This window comes from Hypanus sabinus, chromosome 30, assembly GCF_030144855.1.
Source record: "Hypanus sabinus isolate sHypSab1 chromosome 30, sHypSab1.hap1, whole genome shotgun sequence".
Lineage (NCBI taxonomy): Eukaryota > Metazoa > Chordata > Chondrichthyes > Myliobatiformes > Dasyatidae > Hypanus > Hypanus sabinus.
Window position 1 is genome coordinate 9,710,705 of NC_082735.1, and position 19,800 is coordinate 9,730,504.

The following is a 19,800-nucleotide window of genomic DNA, read 5'->3' on the forward strand; positions in this document are numbered from 1 at the left end:
CTCTTCACTCAACACTGGAACACCTGGACAGTGGAGCTGCGTGCATCAGGAAGATCTTCATTGACCACAGCTCAGCATTCAACACTATCATCCCCTTAAAAAGTCACCAATAAGCTTCAAAAAACACGAGAAGATCTGCAGGTGCAGGAGATCCAAGGCAACATACACCAAACTACTGGAGGAACTCAGCAGGCCAGTAGCAAGCATGGAAAAGAGTAAGCAGTTGATGATTCCGGCTGAGACTTCAAGACCAAGACCTCAGTACCTCTTTGTGCAACTAGGTCCTCGATTATCTAGCTTGAAGACCCCAGTCAGTTCAGATTGGCAGCAATATCTCCTCCACTAGCACAGGAGCACATCAAGACTGTGTGCTTAACCCCCTGCTCTACCTGCTTTGTATTTACGACTGTGTGGCTAAGCACTGCTGTAATGCCACATTCAAGTTTGCCGACAACCCCACTGTCATTGGCTGAATCAAAGCAGTGATGATTTAGCATATTGGAGGGAGATTGAAAATCTGTCTCAGTGGTACCACAGCAACAACTTCTCACTCAACATCAGCAAGATTATTGAGCTCAGGAGGAGGAAACCAGAGGTCCACGAGCCAGTCCTCATCGGAGGATCAGAGGTGGGGAGAATGAGAAATTGTAAATTTCTCAGCGGAGGGTCTGTCCTGAGTCAGATATGTTGTGGTGATTATATTGACTGGCTGCCTCATGGCCTGTATGGCAACCCCAATGCTTTTGAATGGAAGATCCTGCAAAAAGTAATGGATACAGCCCAGTCTATCACAGACAAAACCATTGCGCACCTCTGTATGGATGCTGTCGCAGGAAAGCAGCATCCATCATCATGAACTCCCACCACTGTGACCACTTCCATTAGGACGAAGGTACAGGACCCTCGAGACCTACACCAGGTTCAGGAACAGCTATTATCCCTCAACAATCAGGCTCTTAAACCAGAGGGATAAGTTCACTTAACTTCATTCACCCCCATCATTGAATGGTACCACAACCTAATGTTACCACTTTCAGACACTCTTCATCTCATGTCCTTGATATTTATTGCTTATTTATTTATTCGTTATTATTTCTTTTTCTATTTGCTTTACAGCTTGTTCTGTTTTTTTTTGCACATTGGCTCATTGTCCTGTTGGGTGTGATCTTTCATTGGTTCTATTGTGCTTGTATTTACTGTGAACACCCACAAGAAAATAAATCTCAGGATATGGATATGGTGACAAGTACATACTTTGATAATTATTTTACTTTGAACTTTGAGAGAAGGAAGGAGACAGAAAGAAAAGGCAACAGGAAAAGAGAGATAGCATTAATACGTTTCTGGTTAAATAGGGAAAATATGACTTCCATTGGGTTCTTTAATTTAAAGACATAGGCTTTTTGCTTTGGACTTTTTGGGGAAGAAGCCAGATGAATCAGTCACTTTCCTGACTCATTGGGGCTTATGTTTTCAACAGCACTTACCTTGTTGTCTTTGTGTTTGGAGAAACATCCCTTTCTTGGAGGGGGGGCTGGGATGCAGTGTTGATGGTGATTGGGGAACGGGGAGTAAGGGCTCTTTACTATCTGTATCATTCCAAATAACAGCTGGACCACTAGTTACGGATCGGCAGGGATGTAGCTCCCATGATTGGGTTGACACTTGGGATCTCGTTTTGGGGGTTCAGTGGCCCTCTGCACCCACACAGAACTCAAGCTCCATAACTTTAATTTTTTTTTAAATATCTGCAAGAAAGCCAGTCACTTAGAAGCAACACAATGTGAGTCATGGTTGTAATTTTCAATGGCCACAAGTCCTCTTTACCAGTCTTTGTGTCGGATGTACTGTATGCTGTCATTGATCTAAATGGAGTCACATAGTGCAGAATTTGCTCTTTATCCAATGAGTTGCATTGGGAATGTGTGGATCTCACTTATATTTAGTAGAGCAGTGCCTTAGACTTAGAAAGCACAACCTCTTGACCAGCCCAAAATGAGACCTCTGTCCTCCAGTCAGTATCTGATAACGAGTAAACATCCCTTGTATTCCATCACTCAGGTTAACATTGACCCAAAGATCATTTGTGGCCTGGAGGCTGTTATGAGTACCATGTTTCTCCTGGTTACACTCTCTGCACCCCAACTGGTTCACTGAATTGAGAGCCTTTCTATCTCTTTTTCATCCTGGAGTCTTTCTAGAGCCAATAAAATCTTTCTTGTACATCTGCATTTGCATTGTCATGTGCATTATTACAATATATTCTAGAAAATATTGAAATAAAAATCTGGACCACGATTAACTGCTGGCTTTGAGTGATTTAGCAAGGCATAATCTCTCTGCTTCTGTCTCTGTCCATGTCTGGCTCCGTTTGTCTCTGTCTCTTTTTCCTTTTGTGTCTCTTTCATGTCTCTCTCCTCCTCCCACTACAGTGCAATACGTAAAAAATACTGGTTAAAATCAGGAATATAAAAATAAACAATCTAAGTAGTGCGAAAAGAGAACAAAACAGTAAGAACAACAACACACACAAAATGCTGGTGGAACGCAGCAGGCCAGGCAGCATCTATAGGGAGAAGCGCTGTCGACGTTTTGGGCCGAGACCCTTCGTCAGGACTAACTGAAGGGAAAGATAGTAAGAGATTTGGAGGTAGGAGGGGGAGGGGGAAATGCGAAATGAAAGGATTTCCCCCTCCCTTACTTTCAAATCTCTTACTATCTTTCCCTTCAGTTAGTCCTGAGGAAGGGTCTCGCCCCGAAACGTCGACAGTGCTTCTCCTTATAGATGCTGCCTGGCCTGCTGCGTTCCACCAGCATTTTGTGAGTGAGGTAGTGTTCCTGTGTTCATTGCCCATTCAGAAAGCTGACGGTGGAGGAGAAGAAACTGCTCCTGATATGTTAACTGTGTGTCTTCAGGCTCCTGTACCCCCTTCCTGATGGGTGCATTGAGAAGATGCCTTGTTCTAGGCAATGGAGGTCCTTAATGGTGGATGCTGCCTTTTGAGGTATCACCTTTTGAAGATGTCCTCAATGGTGGAGAGGCCAGTGTCAAAGATGGAGCTGTTTACAGCCCTCTACAACTCTTTCCTATCTTGCGCATTCGTGCCTGCATACTAGATTGTGATGCAACCTCTCGATCTGAGAGACCAGTGAAACAAGCTCGTCATAAGCAACATACTCTTGTTCCCTTGGCGTTGAATAATGGAGCAACCTCGTTCAGTTCCCACTGGGATTCGGAGCATCACCCATTCCTGGCACCACTGAATAATTATATGATGTTAGTACGGCATTTATCCTCCCTTTAATTTTCTGGAGAAATTGCATGGGAGGGGATGTTGTTACTGATTCACTCGCTTTGAGAAAAAGGTCTTTTGAACATTGAACCTCTGCTTGCTGTACCAGGGACTCCTACCTAAGTCATCTGCTTGGCTCAGGTTCCAGCTGATTGACTGGAACAATAATTACTCTTCATGCCTCACAGACCAAAGCACTTTCACAAAGCACTGCTGGGTTAGGATTATTTCCTGGCTTCACTCTGTATAACAAGGTGTGCTTGTGTGTAGTTTACGGACAGGATATTGTCACTGAAGCTGCTGTGATCTTCAGGGTGTGTCTGTCTCTTCCTCGCCCAGGGCTGCTGCGGGAACTACATGTTTATCCCCTACATCGTGACGCCCACTGGGAAGCTCTTCTGCTGCGAAGCCAGCATGATAAAGGGTCTGACAGAGATGTTCCAGCCGCACTTTAACCTTGAGACCCTGCTCGTGCCATTGGTGGATCGCCTGACTAAGCTGCTCGAGGAAACGCAAATCAATTCTTGGTGAGATTTCTGCTTCCGTGGCAAATTTTCAGGATGTAGGGAAGGGATTAGGATGCAAGAATCCAGAGGTGGAAACCCGTGGAGTTTTCCCTGCACAACGCACCACTGAGTAAGGTACTAGGAGGGTAGCACTGATCAGAGAGGCCTTCATAAGAACATAAGAGAGATAGGAGCAGGAGTAGGCCAATCGGCCCCTCAAGCCTGCTCCGCCATTCAACAAGATCATGGCTGATCCAATCTTAACTCTAGTTTTCACCGAATCCCACAAGGCAACAGTGCCAACCAACAGGGCACCATGCCGCCCATTTTACTTTATTATTCATCCCGCCCAAACCCATGCGATCACCCGGGGGTAAAAAAAACGATCTGCCAATTGAGGAGAAAAAATCTGGAAAATTCCTCTCCGACCCATCCAGGCTATCGAAAACTGGCCCAGGAGATCACATGGCTGATCTAAACCTAGCCTCATGTCCACTTACCTGCTCGCTCACCGTATCCCCTAATGCCATTTTTATCCAGGAAAATGTCTATCTCCGTTTTGAATTTATTGAGTGTAGTAGCTTCCACAGCTCTCTGGGGCAGTAAATTCCACAGCCCCACTACCCTCTGAGTGAAGAAATTTCTCCTCATCTCAGTCCTGAAACGGCATCCCCTTATTTTAAGATTATGCCCCCTAGTCCTAGTTTCACCCATCATTGGGAACATTCTCCCCGCATCCACCCAATCAAGCCCCTTCACAATCTTATATGTTTCAATAAGATCGCCTCTCATTCTTCGGAACTCCAATGAGTAGAGTCCCAATCTACTCAACCTCTCATCATACATCAACCCACCCATCCCCGGAATTAACCTAGTGAACCTTCTCTGCACTGCCTCGAGAGCCAGTATGTCCTTTCTTAAATATGGACACCAGAACTGCACGCAGTACTCCAGGTGTGGTCTCACCAATACCCGGTACAACTGCAGTAAGACCTCCCTGTTCTTATACTCCATCCCCCTAGCAATAAAAGCCAGCATTCCATTGGCCTTCTTGACTACCTGCTGCACTTGCATACTAACTTTTTGTGTTTCCTGCACCAGGACCCCCAGATCCCTTTGCACAGAAGCACTTTCCAGTTTCTCTCCATTTAGATAATAACTTGCTCTATTATTTTTCCTGCCAAAGTGCAAGACCTCACACTTGTCAGTATTTTATTTCATCTGCCAAATGTCTGCCCAATCACTCAGCCTATCTATGTCCCCCTGCAGGGTTTCAATGTCCTCTGCACTCATTACACTCCCTCCCATCTTTGTGTCATCAGCAAACTTTGATACGTTGCACTTAGTCCCTTTCTCCAAATCATTAATATAGATTGTAAAGAGTTGGGGTCCCAACACCGACCCCTGCAGAACACCACTAGTCACCAACTGCCAGTCTGAGAATAAACCATTTATCCCAACTCTCTGTTTTCTGTTAGAAAGCCAATCCTCCACCCATGCCAGAATATTATCCCCAATCCCATGATTTTTTACTTTGAGTAATAATCTTTGGTGTGGCACCTTGTCAAATGCCTTTTGGAAGTCCAAATACACCACATCCACTGGTTCCCCTTTATCTACCCTATATGTTATGTCCTCAAAGAACTCCAACAAATTTGTCAAACATGACTTCCCTTTTGTAAAGCCATGCTGACTTTGTCCTATTAAGCTATGTTTATCCAAATGCCCTGTTACTGTTTCCTTAATTATCGATTCCAACATTTTGCCAACCACAGATGTTAGGCTAACTGGCCTATAATTCCCAGCCTTCTGTCTATTGCCCTTTTTAAATAAAGGAGTTACATTAGCACTTTTCCAATCTGCTGGGACCATTGCCGAGTCCAGCGAGTTTTGAAAAATTATCACTAATGCATCCACAATCCCGACCGCCACTTCCCTTAAGACCCTAGGATGCAAGCCATCCGGTCCAGGGGATTTATCCACCTTCAGTCCCATTAATTTATCAAGTACCATTTCCTTGGTGATTTGAATTGTAGTTAGCTTCTCTCCCCCTAGAGCCCCAGTGTTGGGATATTTTGAGTTTCCTCTACTATAAAAACTGATGCAAAATATTTGTTCAGCGTTTCCGCCATCTCCATGTCCCCTACCATTAATTTCCCGGTCTCATCTTCTAGGGGACCAACATTTACTTTAGCCACCCTTTTTCTTTTTATGTAACTATAAAAACTCTTACTATCTGCTTTTATGTTTTTCGCCTATTTACTTTCATAATCTATCTTCCCCTTCTTAATCAATCTTTTTGTTATTTGCTGCTGATCTTTAAAAGCTTCTCGATCTTCAATCTTCCCACTAGATTTAGTTACCTTATATAACTTTCTTTTTAGTTGTATACTTTGCTTTATTTCTTTACTTAGCCACGGATAACTATTTTTTCTTTTACACCCTTTTTTCTTCAGTGGAATGTATTTTTCTTGATAGTTGTGAAATAACTCCTTAAATATACACCACTGATCAAGTACCGATCTACCCTTTAATCTATTTTTCCAATCCATCTTAAGCAATTCCGCTCTCATACCTTCATAGTCTCCTTTATTTAAGCTCAGTACACTTGTTTGAGATCCAACCCTCTCATTCTCTAACTGAATATTGAATTCGACCATGTTATGGTCACTCATTCCAAGGGGATCCTTTACTAGGACATTTTTTATTAGTCCTGTCTCATTACACAGGACCAGATCTAAGACTGCTTGCCCCCTTGTCGGCTCAGTAACGTATTGTTCAAGGAACCCATCCCGAATACACTCAATAAATTTTTCTTCAAGGCTGCCGTGTCCGACTTGATTAGTCCAGTCAATATGAAAGTTAAAATCCCCCATAATTATAGCTGTTCCCTTATTACAAGCCCCAACTATTTCCTGATTTATGCTCCGACCAACTGAGTTACAGCTGGTTGGAGGCCTATAGACTACTCCCACCACTGCTTTTTTCCCTTTACTATTTCTTATTTCTACCCAAATTGTTTTGTTATCCTGATCCTTTGAGCCAATATCATTTTGCTTTATTGCAGTGATTTCTTGCTTTATTAACATAGCCACCCCACCTCCTTTTCCTTCTTGCCTGTCTCTCCTAATTGTCGAATACCCTTGTATGTTTAATTCCCAGCCCTGGTCACCCTGCAGCCATGTTTCTGTAATTGCCACAATATCATAACCACATGTAATTATTTGTACTATTCACTATAAGAGCTGGGAGTAAAGAATCAAGGTGAAGCTTGCTGGTGCTGAGGAGGACGTTTAAACTCACTTGGCAAGGGACGTACCGCAAGGAATGAGGAAACGTGCAGAAAGCATTGGTAAAAATAAATAGCAACAGAACAAGGATAACGTGGCCTCAAGATTCGGGGGAGTAGATTTAGGATGGGGATGAGGAGGAACTGCTTTTCCCAGAGAGTGGGGAATCTGTGGAATTCTCTGCCCAATGAAGCAGTGGAGGCTACCTCAGTAAGTGTATTTAAGACAAGATTAGATAGATTTTTGGACAGTAGGGGAATTGAGGGTAATGGAGAAAAGGCAGGTAGGTGGAGATGAGTCCATGGCCAGATCAGCCATGATCTTATTGAATGGTGGAGCAGGCTCGACGGGCCAGATGGCCGACTCCTGCTCCTATTTCTTCTGTTCTTGTGCAACAAAAAAGCTTTGGACAGAACTGTACAAGATGATCAAAGCTAGGTTTATAGAGCATCTATCGAAATACAGGAAGCATGTTGAGTGTGTTGGTGAGCTGAGGTGTAGGTAGCTACCTCAGGGCAATAATAATTGTGACGTCATGACAATAAAGGACCTGGCAAAAATACAAGAGGAGGAATGAGTTCTGAATATCCCTGGGTACACAATGTTGGCAAAGCACAGGAAGGGAAGGGAGAGGCTTAGGAGGATGGTGCAAAACGGAAGAGACAGGATGTCCCAGAGTGGTAAACAGTGGAATTCCTATTCAGAGTTAATGAAAATACAGAGTCACAGTAATATTACAGTTAGTGGGAAAGGTAATGAAGTGGGAGGGAAATTACAGCTATATGGGGAGAGAACAGGAAGAAGAACTGACTTGCAGTTGGTAGACTGATATGGAATCGACCGATAAAATGCCCCTCATAATGCTGCGACAATTCTCTGCTGGGGAAGTTGTATTTGAGGAACTCTGCTTTGATCACATTTCCACTTTCATGTTAATGTTCAGATCTCTTACACCACGTGGTAGGTGATTTGAGAAAACTGAGACCCACTCAATGAATCTGGCTTTCTCCGTTGATTCAATTAATCCATTTGTCCAGAAACCCAATAACAGTAGGAAAAGACCAGTGATAAAGTGGAGGGTGGAATCAAAACAATCACTATCACCAAAGAAAAGGAACCAGGCACACGATTCAGGATTAGAGGTTGACAAACCTTCTTAATCTGATGGCCTGTATCCCAGCGTATTAAAAGAAGTGGCTTTTGGTATAGTGGATGCATTGGTCATGATCTTCCAAATCTCACTCAACTCTGGAATGGTTCCAAACCACAAACGAAGCATTTCTTTCAAGTAATTTCAGAGCAGGAAATTATGAGCCAGTTAACTTAATGGGAAAATGCCAGAATCCATTAAGAGAATGATAACAGGGCACTTAGAAAATTATACTACAATTTTGAAAGTGGTTTTAAGTGAGGGAAATTGGGTTTGGCAAGTTATTAGAGTTCTTGGAGGTAATGACAAGCAGGGTGATTAAAAAGGGAATAATAAATACAGAAAATATCTTTGCAGAAAATTGTCCGTAAAGCAGCATATTATAAGTTATCACACAAGCTATGACCTCGTGGCATTGACGCTAATATCTTGGCATGGACAAGGAACTGGCCACCTCGTCAATCCAGAGAAATGGATCCTTTTCAGGGTTGGAGACTGTAGCCAGTGAGGTGCTGCGGTCTCAAATATTGGTCGTCTGGATTAATGCCGAGGGTGAAGGGACAGTGAGAAGCAGGATAAGAGGAGGATGCAGGAGTGTGGATAAGTTAAGAGAGCAGACAGAATTTTGGCAGATGTAGTATAATGGCAAAGTCAAGTTTATTGTCATGTGCACAAGTACATGTCTGCACAGGTGCAATGAAAAAATTCCTTACAGCAGCTTCACAGGTACATAGCATCAAAAAAGCAGCATTCACAAGAAGAAAAAAAATCACTTTTACAAGAAAGAGCACAATTAAGGCAAAAGAAACTAAATGAGAAGAATTGTGAGGTTTTCCATTTTGGTGGGAAGTATTGTCGTCTTCACCCTTCCCATTGGGCAGAAGATACAGAAGCCTGAAAGGACTTATCACCACGCACAAGGGCACCTGGTACCCCACTGTAATAAGACTATTGAATGGTCACCTAATACTATAAGATGGACTCTTGACCTCACAGTCTACCTCGTTACAGCCTTGCGCCTTATTAGTCGCCTCCTGGCAACTCTAACGCTTTGTTCTGTCTTCTGGTGTAGCTTTTCCCTGGCACTGTCACAATCTGCAGATGCAATGAAATGATCTGTACAGACAGAGTGGGTGCATTAGCAACACTGAAATGGAATTTTGACCTGGTTCAAGGGGATAGGGGCCAAGTGCAGGCAAATGGGTCAGTGTTCAGGTCGGAACCCAATCAAAGTTTTTCCACTATAGCTCAGTACCTGTGACAATAACAAACCAAATTACCAATTTATTGAACAATCTTAATGAAGTTGGTTAATTATACAGAATCTGGAGAATGGTACTGGGGGGGGGGGGGGGATATGGTTGTCCTCCTGCAGGAAGTTTGGGCCATTAGCATGTGGGTGCAGCACGTAATCAGGAAGGGAAGTGGAATGTTGGCCTTTATTGCAAAAAAGAAGGTATATGAAAATAGGGAATGTGCTGCTACTAATGTATCCATTGTGAGCACCACCTAGATTACCATAACACACACAAAATGCTGGTGGAACACAGCAGGACAGGCAGCATCTATAGGAAGAAATATAGTCGACGTTTTGGGCCGAGACCCTTCGTCAGGACTAACTGAAAGAAGAGATAGTAAGAGATTTGAAAGGGGGGGGGAATCCGAAATGATAGGAGAAGACCGGAGGGGGTGGGATGAAGCCAAGAGCTTGGAAGTTGATTGGCAAAAGGGATACAGAGCTGGAGAGGATCATGGGACGGGAGGCCTCGGGAGAAAGAAAGGGAGAGGGGAGCACCAGAGGGAGATGGAGAGCAGGCAAGGAGTGATTGTGAGAGGGGCAGAAAGAGAAAAAGGGGGGGGGGGAATAATAAATAAATAAAGGATGGGGTAAGATTACTGGATGGATTACTGTGTACCATATTAGCTTCCTTATCCAAAGAGTGATATACTGTACGTGCATGGGGAACAATTCTGAAAAGGTTCACTTAATTCCTTGGGTGAAGAATTTAACACAAAGTTAAGTATGGCCCACATTCATTGGAGTTCAGAAGCATGAGTAATAATCTCATTTAAATATGTAGGGCTCTGATGTGGCTTGATAAAGGAAGAATGTTTCCTCTTGAGGGACGATCAAAAACTGAGGGCTGAATAAAGGATCACTTTTTAAGAAGGCGATAGGGAAGAATTACTTCACCGCTGGTGATGGATCGTTAAGATTCAGCATTCCAGAGAGCCTAAACATTGAATTAATTCACAGCCAAGACAGACAGAACTTCTGGAGGAGATTGAACTAGACATGGCCGTAATTTCAATGCACCACAAGGCTGAACCCTGCTTCTATTTCTTGCATTTTTGTATAAATTGGCCACAGAGCTCTGATAACTGACAGAGGAACCAGCAGATATTGATGCTTCTCTTCCTGATAGGCTGAATGTTTTTTTTTTACACATGGTTTGATGCACGGAACAATGTGTCGGTGAGGAAAGCACCCCCCCACCACCTCCCCCAGGTAGTCTGTCCGACGGCAGCTGCTATGAGGAACACCCAAGCCAGGGTCAACCCATGTAAAGCTACGGAGACTGATAACATACCTGGTCGGGTCCTGAGTGACTATAGAGCCTAGTGAACAGAGGTTCTAACAGACATCCTCAACATCTCTCTGGAATAGTCCACAGGGCTCATCAACCTGGTGCCCAAGGGGGTGACAGTAACCTGTCTTAATGACCACCGTCCAGTGGCTCTAACCTCAACGATAATGAGGTGCGCAGCACCTTTTTTGTGTGTGAGCTCTATGTATTGTTTTGTTTGCCTCGGTCAGGAGGAACCTTGTTCCATTTGGTGGTATACATGTACAGCTGAAATGACAATTAACTTGAACATTGCAGAGGGAAAATCCTTTCTAACCTTGGGATTCCAGTACAATTTCCATTGCTCCTACAAAAAGTTACTAATGGATTTGGGGGAATAAAGTTCTGCAGCCTTTCTTCTGCTTTTTACACTGTATAAATTAAACATGAAATTAAAACATGGGGATAGGTTGCCCTTATTGCTGTGAAAGAGCTAAGTTAACTTGACATGCTGTACCAAGCATTAACAAGTGAATCCCCCAAGACACGTGGTACTGAACATCTGTTTATGAAGGGACTAAGATGTGAGGGTCCCACAGGGGCAGCAAGATCGGATCTGGTTATGTTTGCTGGTGTTACTGAGGAGATGCCATGGGACAGGCACATGGAGTAGTTAGAGGGCAGAGCAGAGTCGAGGCCTTTGTTCCACTCTGTGTGCTCTGCAGGTGGATGTGGGATGAAGAACATCTGTGGTCGGATGTCGGGCCAGCAGACCAGCAAGGATGAGCACTGGTGGTCCTCTAGGTCAATGGGTTCTGAGACTGGAGTTCCATGGGGGCCAGCCACTTGCTAGGTTGGCAAGACCAGAGTTCAAGGTCTCATTGTACGCCGTCACTGGCGAATCTTGCTGTTAATGCCCAACACTGAAGCCTGAAGGTCAATCAGAAGTCGGGAAGATGGAGCCCAGTGGCTGCAGTCCTGTGTCGGTGAGTCTAGGGAACTCAAAGGGCCAATGAGTCTACTGGAGGCTGACGGCTAGACACCTCCTGCCTGGGGTTGGAGGACTGTCTGTGTGAGTGCGGAGGAGGGAGGAACGGGGCTTGTTTTACTGCTGTTGTTGCCGCTTGGGCTGTTCTGCAGACGCGGTGGGCTTGCTTTGTTGGCACTGGGATGTGTGGCGATTCTTGTGGGTGGCCCCCAACACATCCTTAGTTTGTGTTGGTCGTTAAGGCACACGACGCATTTCACTGTGCCTCGATCTGCGGACAATAAATCACCGGATCTGATCTGACCCTTTCCTCCTTCTGCAGCGAGTATTTTCGGGAAACCATTCGGAATGACATCCGCAAAGCAAGGGAGATGTACAGCGGGCAGGAGCTTCGAAAGGCCCTGGCACAGATACAACAGCGTCTGGACAGCGTTGAGCTGCTGAGCGCAGACATAGTGGTGAACCTTATGCTATCGTACCGGGACGTGCAGGTGTGTCAGCTTTTGTGAATACCAGACAAACCCCAAGCGTGAAAGGCTCCCCACTCTAACACTCTGCAGTATTCTGCATTGCTATAATCCTGACATTCCCGCCAATAACACCATCTGTGCTTGCCAAAAACGCTCTGCAGATCGGTGTGAGTTTTGTTAATAGAGGTTCCAGGGAAAAGCTCAGACATTCCCTCAGCACAGCAATGTCACTGATCTGAAAGGTACGAGTTCATTAATTCAGAAAGTTCAAAGGTCAAAGAAAATTTATTAAGTACACATATCACTACATCCTGCCTTGAGATTCATAGCTTGCAGACATTTACAGGAAAATAAAGTACAATAGGATTTAAGAAGAACTATACATGACAAAGACTGACAAACAACAAGCCAAAGAAGACCAATCATGCAAATAATAAGAAAGCAAATAAACACTGAGAACATGAGTTGCAGAGTTTGTGGAGTAAGTTCATTGTTGAGGTGAGTGAATTCATCCATGCTCGTTCATAACTGTTCCTGAACCTGGTGGTGTGGGACCCAAGGCTCCTGTGCCTCCTGCCCGACGGCAGTAGTGAGAAGAGAGCATTGGTGAACGATAGGACTCCTTGAAAATGGATGCTGCTTTCTTGTCGAACTGCTTCTTGTAAGTGTGCTGAATGGTGGGGAGGGCTTTGCCTGTGATGGACTGGGCTGTACCCCACCCCTTTCTGTACTTTCCTGTTCCCGGGCATTGGTGTTTCCATGCCAGCTCGTGTTGCGGCTCTCCACTGTCCATCTATAGAAGTCTGTCGGAGTTTTAGGAGACCTGCTGAATCGATGCAAGCCTGTGCAAAAGAAAGGGAGAGTTAGTTCGTGTTTTCATCGCTAACCCACACTGATAGAATTTCCTGTTCCCTCCTAGGATTATTTTCCCAGGTGTCAATGCATTAACGATTCAATAGTGCAATATTATGATCCGTTCCTGCAGCCAACTTTCCCAGGGACAGAAGATCCCTTATTAGCGCTGGCCCAGTGGTAACATTCCTGACTCTTGGGCAAAGCTTCCAGTCATGAAACTTCCAATTTGACAATCCTGTCTGAGTGAAGGTAGCTAGTCTTGTAGTAACTTTAAACCGGGACACCGCTCTCAGGCTTCCCTGGGAGGTCTCCCTCTCAGGTCCTATGTTCACCCTTCAACAAGCACCGTGGAAATGACTTTCCGGGTTGTTACTGTTTTAATCTGCAGTGACGGAATTTACCGCAGTCTATCATTCACAGCAAGTTCTCTCTATCTCCCTTTTATACTGAAGGGTTTGTGTTAGCAAATGGTTTGCATTTTACTGATTATCTTGTGTAGTTTTAAATATAACATTTAAATATAAAGGTTTAATGAAACGTAGAATGAAATTTCCATGGTGTTTCTTGGCCTGGAACTGAGAGACTGTACCTGTTTGAAAGACGCATTTTGTCCGAGACGGAGAAAGTACTTGGGGCAGCATCGCAAACCAGTCTGCACCGTTGCCCTAACACTGTCCCAGTAATGTTGCTCTGACAAACTAGTCCGCTTAATCCCCAGGACTAGTGGGAATCTGCTCAGCATATGGCAGCTACGTTCCAGAAACAACGGCACTCTGTACTGGAGCTGAAGTGGGCGGGTGGTACTTTAGTCGCTCGCTGCCGAGAGGCCAAACCATTTAACTCATTCATTAGAGCGTTTCAACCAATAGGCGTTCTGCTCAAAGCCCACAGGACCTGTTCCTGCTGACTATGAGACTATAAGCAAATTAGCCCATCGAGTCTCCTCTGCCATTTAATTATGGCTAATTTATTATCCCTCTCAACCCTAATCTTCTGCCTTTTCCCCATAACCTTTGACACCACAACTAATCAAGAGCCTAACAACCTGCACTTCAAATATACCCAATGACTTGGCCCCCACTGTTCTCCAACAATAAAGGCCCTGGAAGCGTGGACCACTTCTTGTGGCTCGGGATCCCCCTCTCAGTGAAGGCGGGCATCAGTAATGAAATTCACTATTGCAGATGAATGAAAAGGGAGCTCAGAGCCAGCACAACACTCGCAGCAATAATCCTAAATCTGGACGACACGCAGGAGGTGTCTCAATGTGTTAGAAACCTATCAGTGATGCCAGCTCTCCAAACTCACTCTAAAGATAAGCAAACCGATGTCAGAGTCGCGGTCCGTTGTTCACAGCTTTGGGGCTCTTTTTACACTTCGGTCAACCAGGCCCGTCCCACACCAGACACCCGAGACAGGTTTCAGATTATCGCTGCACAGGCGACAGGTGCACATCAGTACTTCGGGTGAGACGCGCCATTTACATTAACAACCGACACAACCTAGGGGTCTGGCCCACAAGAGTCGCCACATGTTCTGTCATCAATATTCACGGAACAGCAACAGCAAAGCGAGCCCCATTCATACACTCATAAATGCACACAGACGTTCCTCTACCCCCAGGATGGGCCGTCTCCCGTCCCCCAGCCTCCAGTGAAGAAGGGTGAAGAAGTTTCCCCTCTAGTTCTAGACCGAGCAGAGGACCTAGTTCTACTCTCACCCAACCTTAGTGGAAAAAGCTTGCTTTCGCTCACGCTATCTATTTCTCTCTTAGCCGCTCTCATATCTCCCCTCCTTCAGAGGTAAAAACCCAAGCCAATTCCATTTTCCCTATAACTCAATCCTTCAAGTCCCAGAAACATCCTTCTAATATTTCTCTGTACTCTTTGAATCTTATTGCTATCATTTAGGTAGGTGACCAGAACTGCACACAATACCCCAAATTCTGCCTCACCAAAATTTGTCACCAAAATTTTGTCTTACATGACTTCAACACAACATCCCAGCTCCTGTAGTCATACTCTGATTTATGAAGACCAATGTGCCAAAAGCTGTCCTTATGATGCTGTGACACTACTTTCAAGGAATCTCAATCCCTCTTTTCTACTGCACTCCTCAGCGCCCTACCGTTCACTGTGTGGGTCCTACCTAGTCTGTCCTCCAGAGTGTAACACATCACAACAGTCTACATTAAATTCAATCTGCTAGATTTCAGCCCATTTTTCTGTCTGTCCCAGATCCCGCTGTAATCTTTGATAGCCCTCCTCTCTGTTCACTACACCGCGCCCCCCCCCCCCCGCCCAATCTTGGTGTCATCTGCAAATTTGCTGATGCGATTTACCACATTGTCATCCAGATATAGATGACAAACAGCAACGGACCCAACACCGATCCCTGCGGTACACCACTAGTCACAGGCCTAGTCAGAGAGGCAAGTATCTATTACCGCCCTCTGGCTTCTCCCGTTAAGCTAATGTTGAATCCAGTTTACTACCTCGTCCTGAATGCTGAGCGACTGAATCTTCTTGACCAGCCTCCCATGCGGGACTTTGTCAATGTGAACAAAATGTCCGCTGCCTTCCCTTCATAAACCTACATTGACTGTCTACCTCCCTGAAAAACTATATATTGGTTCAACACAACCTACCACACATAAAGCCATGTTGGCTATCCCTGATCAGGTCTTGTCCATCCAAACATGTATATTTCCTGTCCCTTGGAATTCCTGCCACTAATTTACCCACCACTGACATCAGGCTCACTGTTCTGTCTCATCCTTAGAGCCTTTCTCAAACAATGAAGCAGCAATTGCCACACTCCAGTCCTGCGGCACCTCACCTGTGGTTAAGGCCATTTTAAATACTTCTGCCAGTGCCCCTGCACTTTCTGCACCGGGCTCCCACAAGATCCAAGGGGATACCTGAAGACCTATCCCACCCTCAAGACAGCAAGCACTTCCTCTTCTGTAAGGTGGAATTGAGCCGTGACCTCACTACAATCTTCCGTTCTGTAGACAGTTTCCGTCATCCGAGTAAATACAGATGCAAAAAAAAAATTCAATTAAGATCCCATATCTCATTTGGGCAACAATTCCATTTAACATTCTCCTCCCCCCCCCCCCCCCACCCATCTCTCTTGATGTCTCTCAGTGATACTCCCTGGACAGTTCCCCATTCCATCGCTAACGAGGATTATGCACCAATCCCTCCTCGTCACCCATTTATTTTTCCCTTAGGTTTAAGGTGCGTTCTGACCAGGGAGCTTTAAAGTGGGCTGAAAAGGGCAAAGCTGTTAAACTTGTGTGATGATCCCAGAACAAAGAGCTCGATCACCCCTGAAACTTTTTTGGCTCAGCTGAAAATCTCAGGGCTAAAGCTGATCCATTTCTGTGGGTAGCAGTTGAGAGGTTTGCAGAGGCAATGTGAGTACGTCATGTTGAGGTGCAGCTAGGCCCCGATCTAATTGAATGGGCGGACTTTGTCCTGCACAGAATGTGTCCCTGTCCTCCAGTGATTCCTGATTGCAGTGCTTGTTAGTATTAGGCTCATTCCACTTAGAATGCTTCCATTTTAACTCGGCTTGTTGTAAGTAGGCCAATCACTCACCCAACTCAGCTTTCTTGTTTGTGTGTGATTTCCTCCCCCACGTTCTCATGAGATTCTTCGAGTGAGTAATCCTTTTCATTAAAAAAAAAGTCTAGTTATACAGTCTATCTCTGTAGAACATCGTTACTATGAACAAAATGTACAGGGAATTTAGCCAAGCCTGTACTGATGTTCCTACAATCTAGAAACAATACTGATTGTAACCATAGAGTTTGAAAACGCCTTAGCTGACACACTGTCACCTCTGATTTCTCTCTGAATGCAGCACCTCGCTATCATAGTCTGGTAACAATCTTTTAAAAATGGTCTGAGGTGAATGTCTTTGGTCTTCTTCGCAGGTACCTGCAATAAATCTTGCTCTTACCAGCAATGCCCATACTTGTCATTCATTCAACCCTGGTATTTAATTTTACAAATGTTTACTTTCCCCATTCTCGGTTTTATCATGGCTGTTTACTTCCTCACAGCCATGAAGTGCATTTTCTATTGTACGGGCTGTTCTGCCGCTCAGATTTAGTTTATGAAAAGCCTGTCTGTTTCGTTTGTACTTTTTTGCTGCATTTTTCATGTGGTTGATCTGTAACTGTTTGCATCTGATGATAAACAAGGGTGAACTTTGAAATGGTGACTTATTCCTGCACCGTAATTGACCACTCGCCAAGCATAACTGCAGAAGGAATTACAAGCCAGGGAAAGACCATTCGGCCCAACAGCTCTGTGCTTCTCACTGGTGCCCTTCCATCTTAGTCTCAGCAAATCATTCTGTTTTTATTCAGAGATACAGCAGAATCCAAAGAGCCTGTGCCACCCACTTACACCCACGTGACCAATTACCCTCCTAACCAGTACATCTTTGGCATATGGGGGGAAACTGGAGCACTAGGAGAAACCTGCTCCACATTAGCATCACACTAGCCGTTAGACTAGCTCTTGCTCATATATTTTCCTAGGAACTATGCTCTCACCCTGTGTGGGAGCAAGTTACCCCCTCATGGAGAAGCTCCACTTCAATTCCTTTCTGCATCAATTAAAAACCCACTTCCACTCTATCATAATTTTGGAAGGCCGCTGCTGCCTCAGTACTGCTGAGTGCAGTCTGTGTGGAGTTTGCAGGTGCTCCCTGGGGCTTTCTCTGAGTCCTCTGACTTCCTGCGACACGCTGGTTGGTTACTTGGCTTTTTGACTTGTTACGTGGTGCCCGGTAGTGGTAGAGGAACCGAGGCGGAGTTGGTGGGCACCCACCAGAGAACAAAATGCAGGGGAATGGGTCTGGTGGGATTGCTATGCCAGCCTGGATTGGATGGGCTGAATGGCCTACTCCAATTTTATTTAATAAGTAAATGAGGTAGATGAGTAAATAACCATTAGCCTTTTCTTGAAGAGGTTTGTTCAGTCCTTGTTATTTTGACATTATATGTGTAAATCTTTTGTACTCTCTCCTTTGGTGGTAAGGAAGCTATTGTGGGATAACTGAAATGCTCTCTAAGTTTCGCTGACTTCTCTTTTCTCATCGTTTTGCTTTTCTGTAACTTTTTTTTAGATTAGAGGTTTCTTTTCCTTTTCATTGGCTTCCTGTCTTCCGTGAGGCTTGCCCAGACCTGCTTGGAACCTTGGTCGGCAGCACACTTTGGATCAAATGCTGCGTTTGATGTGAATCTGGAACTAAATTATTCCTTATGGGTTTGAGGTCTAAGTACACGGTCTGGGTTTAGTGCATTGTTGGCACAGTCCTCTCTTGGGTCGAACGTTAAGCAGAAGCCGGCTCAATATCTGAGGAGGGTCTTAACATTTCCTTTTTGCCATTACAAAGAGTAATTGACGGGTTCACCCCCAGTCTATTGGAACCAGCTGTGGGTAAACTATCTGTTGCATTGAGGACTTCACAGAAACAATTATTTGATGATAAAACACTGGGACATTCTGGGATTGTGAAAGCCAGTGTGTAAATGTCAGTTCTTTCATTTGCTACTTTTCCTGCTTAAACAATTGACATAGCTGAGTTCGAATCTCAGTGAAGTGCGATGTTGAGCAATAATGTCAGGGCGGCCAAGGAAGGCTGTCATCTCATCACCCTGGAGTAGGCTGCTGAACCGGTTTGTACGCTCCTGCAGTGAACTGGCCTTGAGTGAAACTAGCAGGATGTTGGAGCTGAGGCAGCTGGGTGCACTCAGTGCAAAGGGAAAGTGAGTAGAGAGTCACGAGGAGAAGCTGAGCCAGGCTGTTTGGTGGTAGGATCACTACAGAAAGACAGGTTGCTTGTCAATAGTGCCTGAACTTTCAGCCATTGATCCACATTTTGGTGTTATGGTTACTCATTACCCACTCTTGGCATGAGTGGGATTTACTGCCCTTTCTGCCCCCCCCCCGCCCGTTTGTGGTTACACTGTAGCTTAGGAGGAAGGTTGGGTGCGGGGGACCCCCTCCCCCGTTTCCCAGCCGTGTGGCTCCTTCACAACATTGACTCAGTTCCCATGAGTCAGTGGGCAGACACACCACCCAGCCATTTGCGGCCTACGTAAAACCTGCAGCTTGGGTGTGAATGGCGCTTGAAGCCAGTCACCTTAAATGCCCTCTTGAAGCAAGGGTGGCAATATCAGAATTTTGCTTTCAGATGTGCCCTTATTACTGAGCTTAGTGCCAATGCAACAAATGTTTGATGTGTGCAATACGATTTCTAGGCACTCTGCTTTTCCTGGGAAGGGGAAAGGGTGAGGAAATGGGGGAGGGGAGGGGGGAAAAAAGAAAGTAAGAATTTGATATGCCATGCCCTGAAACAAATATTTCCTGAACTGAAATCATGCTTTGGTTGCTGTATTTCTTCCCACTCTGATCTCACAGCAGGCAGCAGGTGTTGGATAGCTAACCCCAGGGGAATGTTTGACTCTGGTACTTTTGCTTTGAAGGATTTTGATGCGACGATCACACTGGTGGAGACCCTGCAGAACCTGCCGACCTGTAAGGTGGCTGAGCTACCCAACGTCAAGTTCCACTACTGCTTTGCACTCAACAGGTAGGACTGGGTTCACTCACCTTGTACGACAGCTTCAGCTAGTTCCAGAGAAACAGTAACTCCCCG

General features: G+C 45.0%; 1 protein-coding gene and 1 long non-coding RNA gene across 3 annotated transcripts in view; one reads left to right on the forward strand and one right to left on the reverse strand.

The window, feature by feature from the left end:
- Nucleotides 1–19,800, forward strand: part of LOC132383398 (mitogen-activated protein kinase kinase kinase 5-like) — a 195,583-nt gene that overhangs the window by 30,536 nt on the left and 145,247 nt on the right. For both annotated transcript variants that reach the window (XR_009508658.1, XM_059954299.1), the window contains exons 4-6: nt 3,633–3,820; nt 12,117–12,285; nt 19,628–19,734. Coding sequence is in view for 1 of the 2 variants with exons in the window: in XM_059954299.1 (XP_059810282.1) it covers nt 3,633–3,820; nt 12,117–12,285; nt 19,628–19,734 (464 nt within the window). In the remaining variant the exon portion in view is untranslated. The remainder of the gene's footprint in view (nt 1–3,632; nt 3,821–12,116; nt 12,286–19,627; nt 19,735–19,800) is intronic.
- On the reverse strand, nt 12,301–17,248 carry LOC132383403 (uncharacterized). Its single transcript, XR_009508671.1, has 3 exons — nt 17,089–17,248; nt 16,725–16,795; nt 12,301–13,106 (listed from the first exon to the last, which is right to left on the reverse strand). It is a non-coding gene; the product is annotated as an uncharacterized LOC132383403 (long non-coding RNA).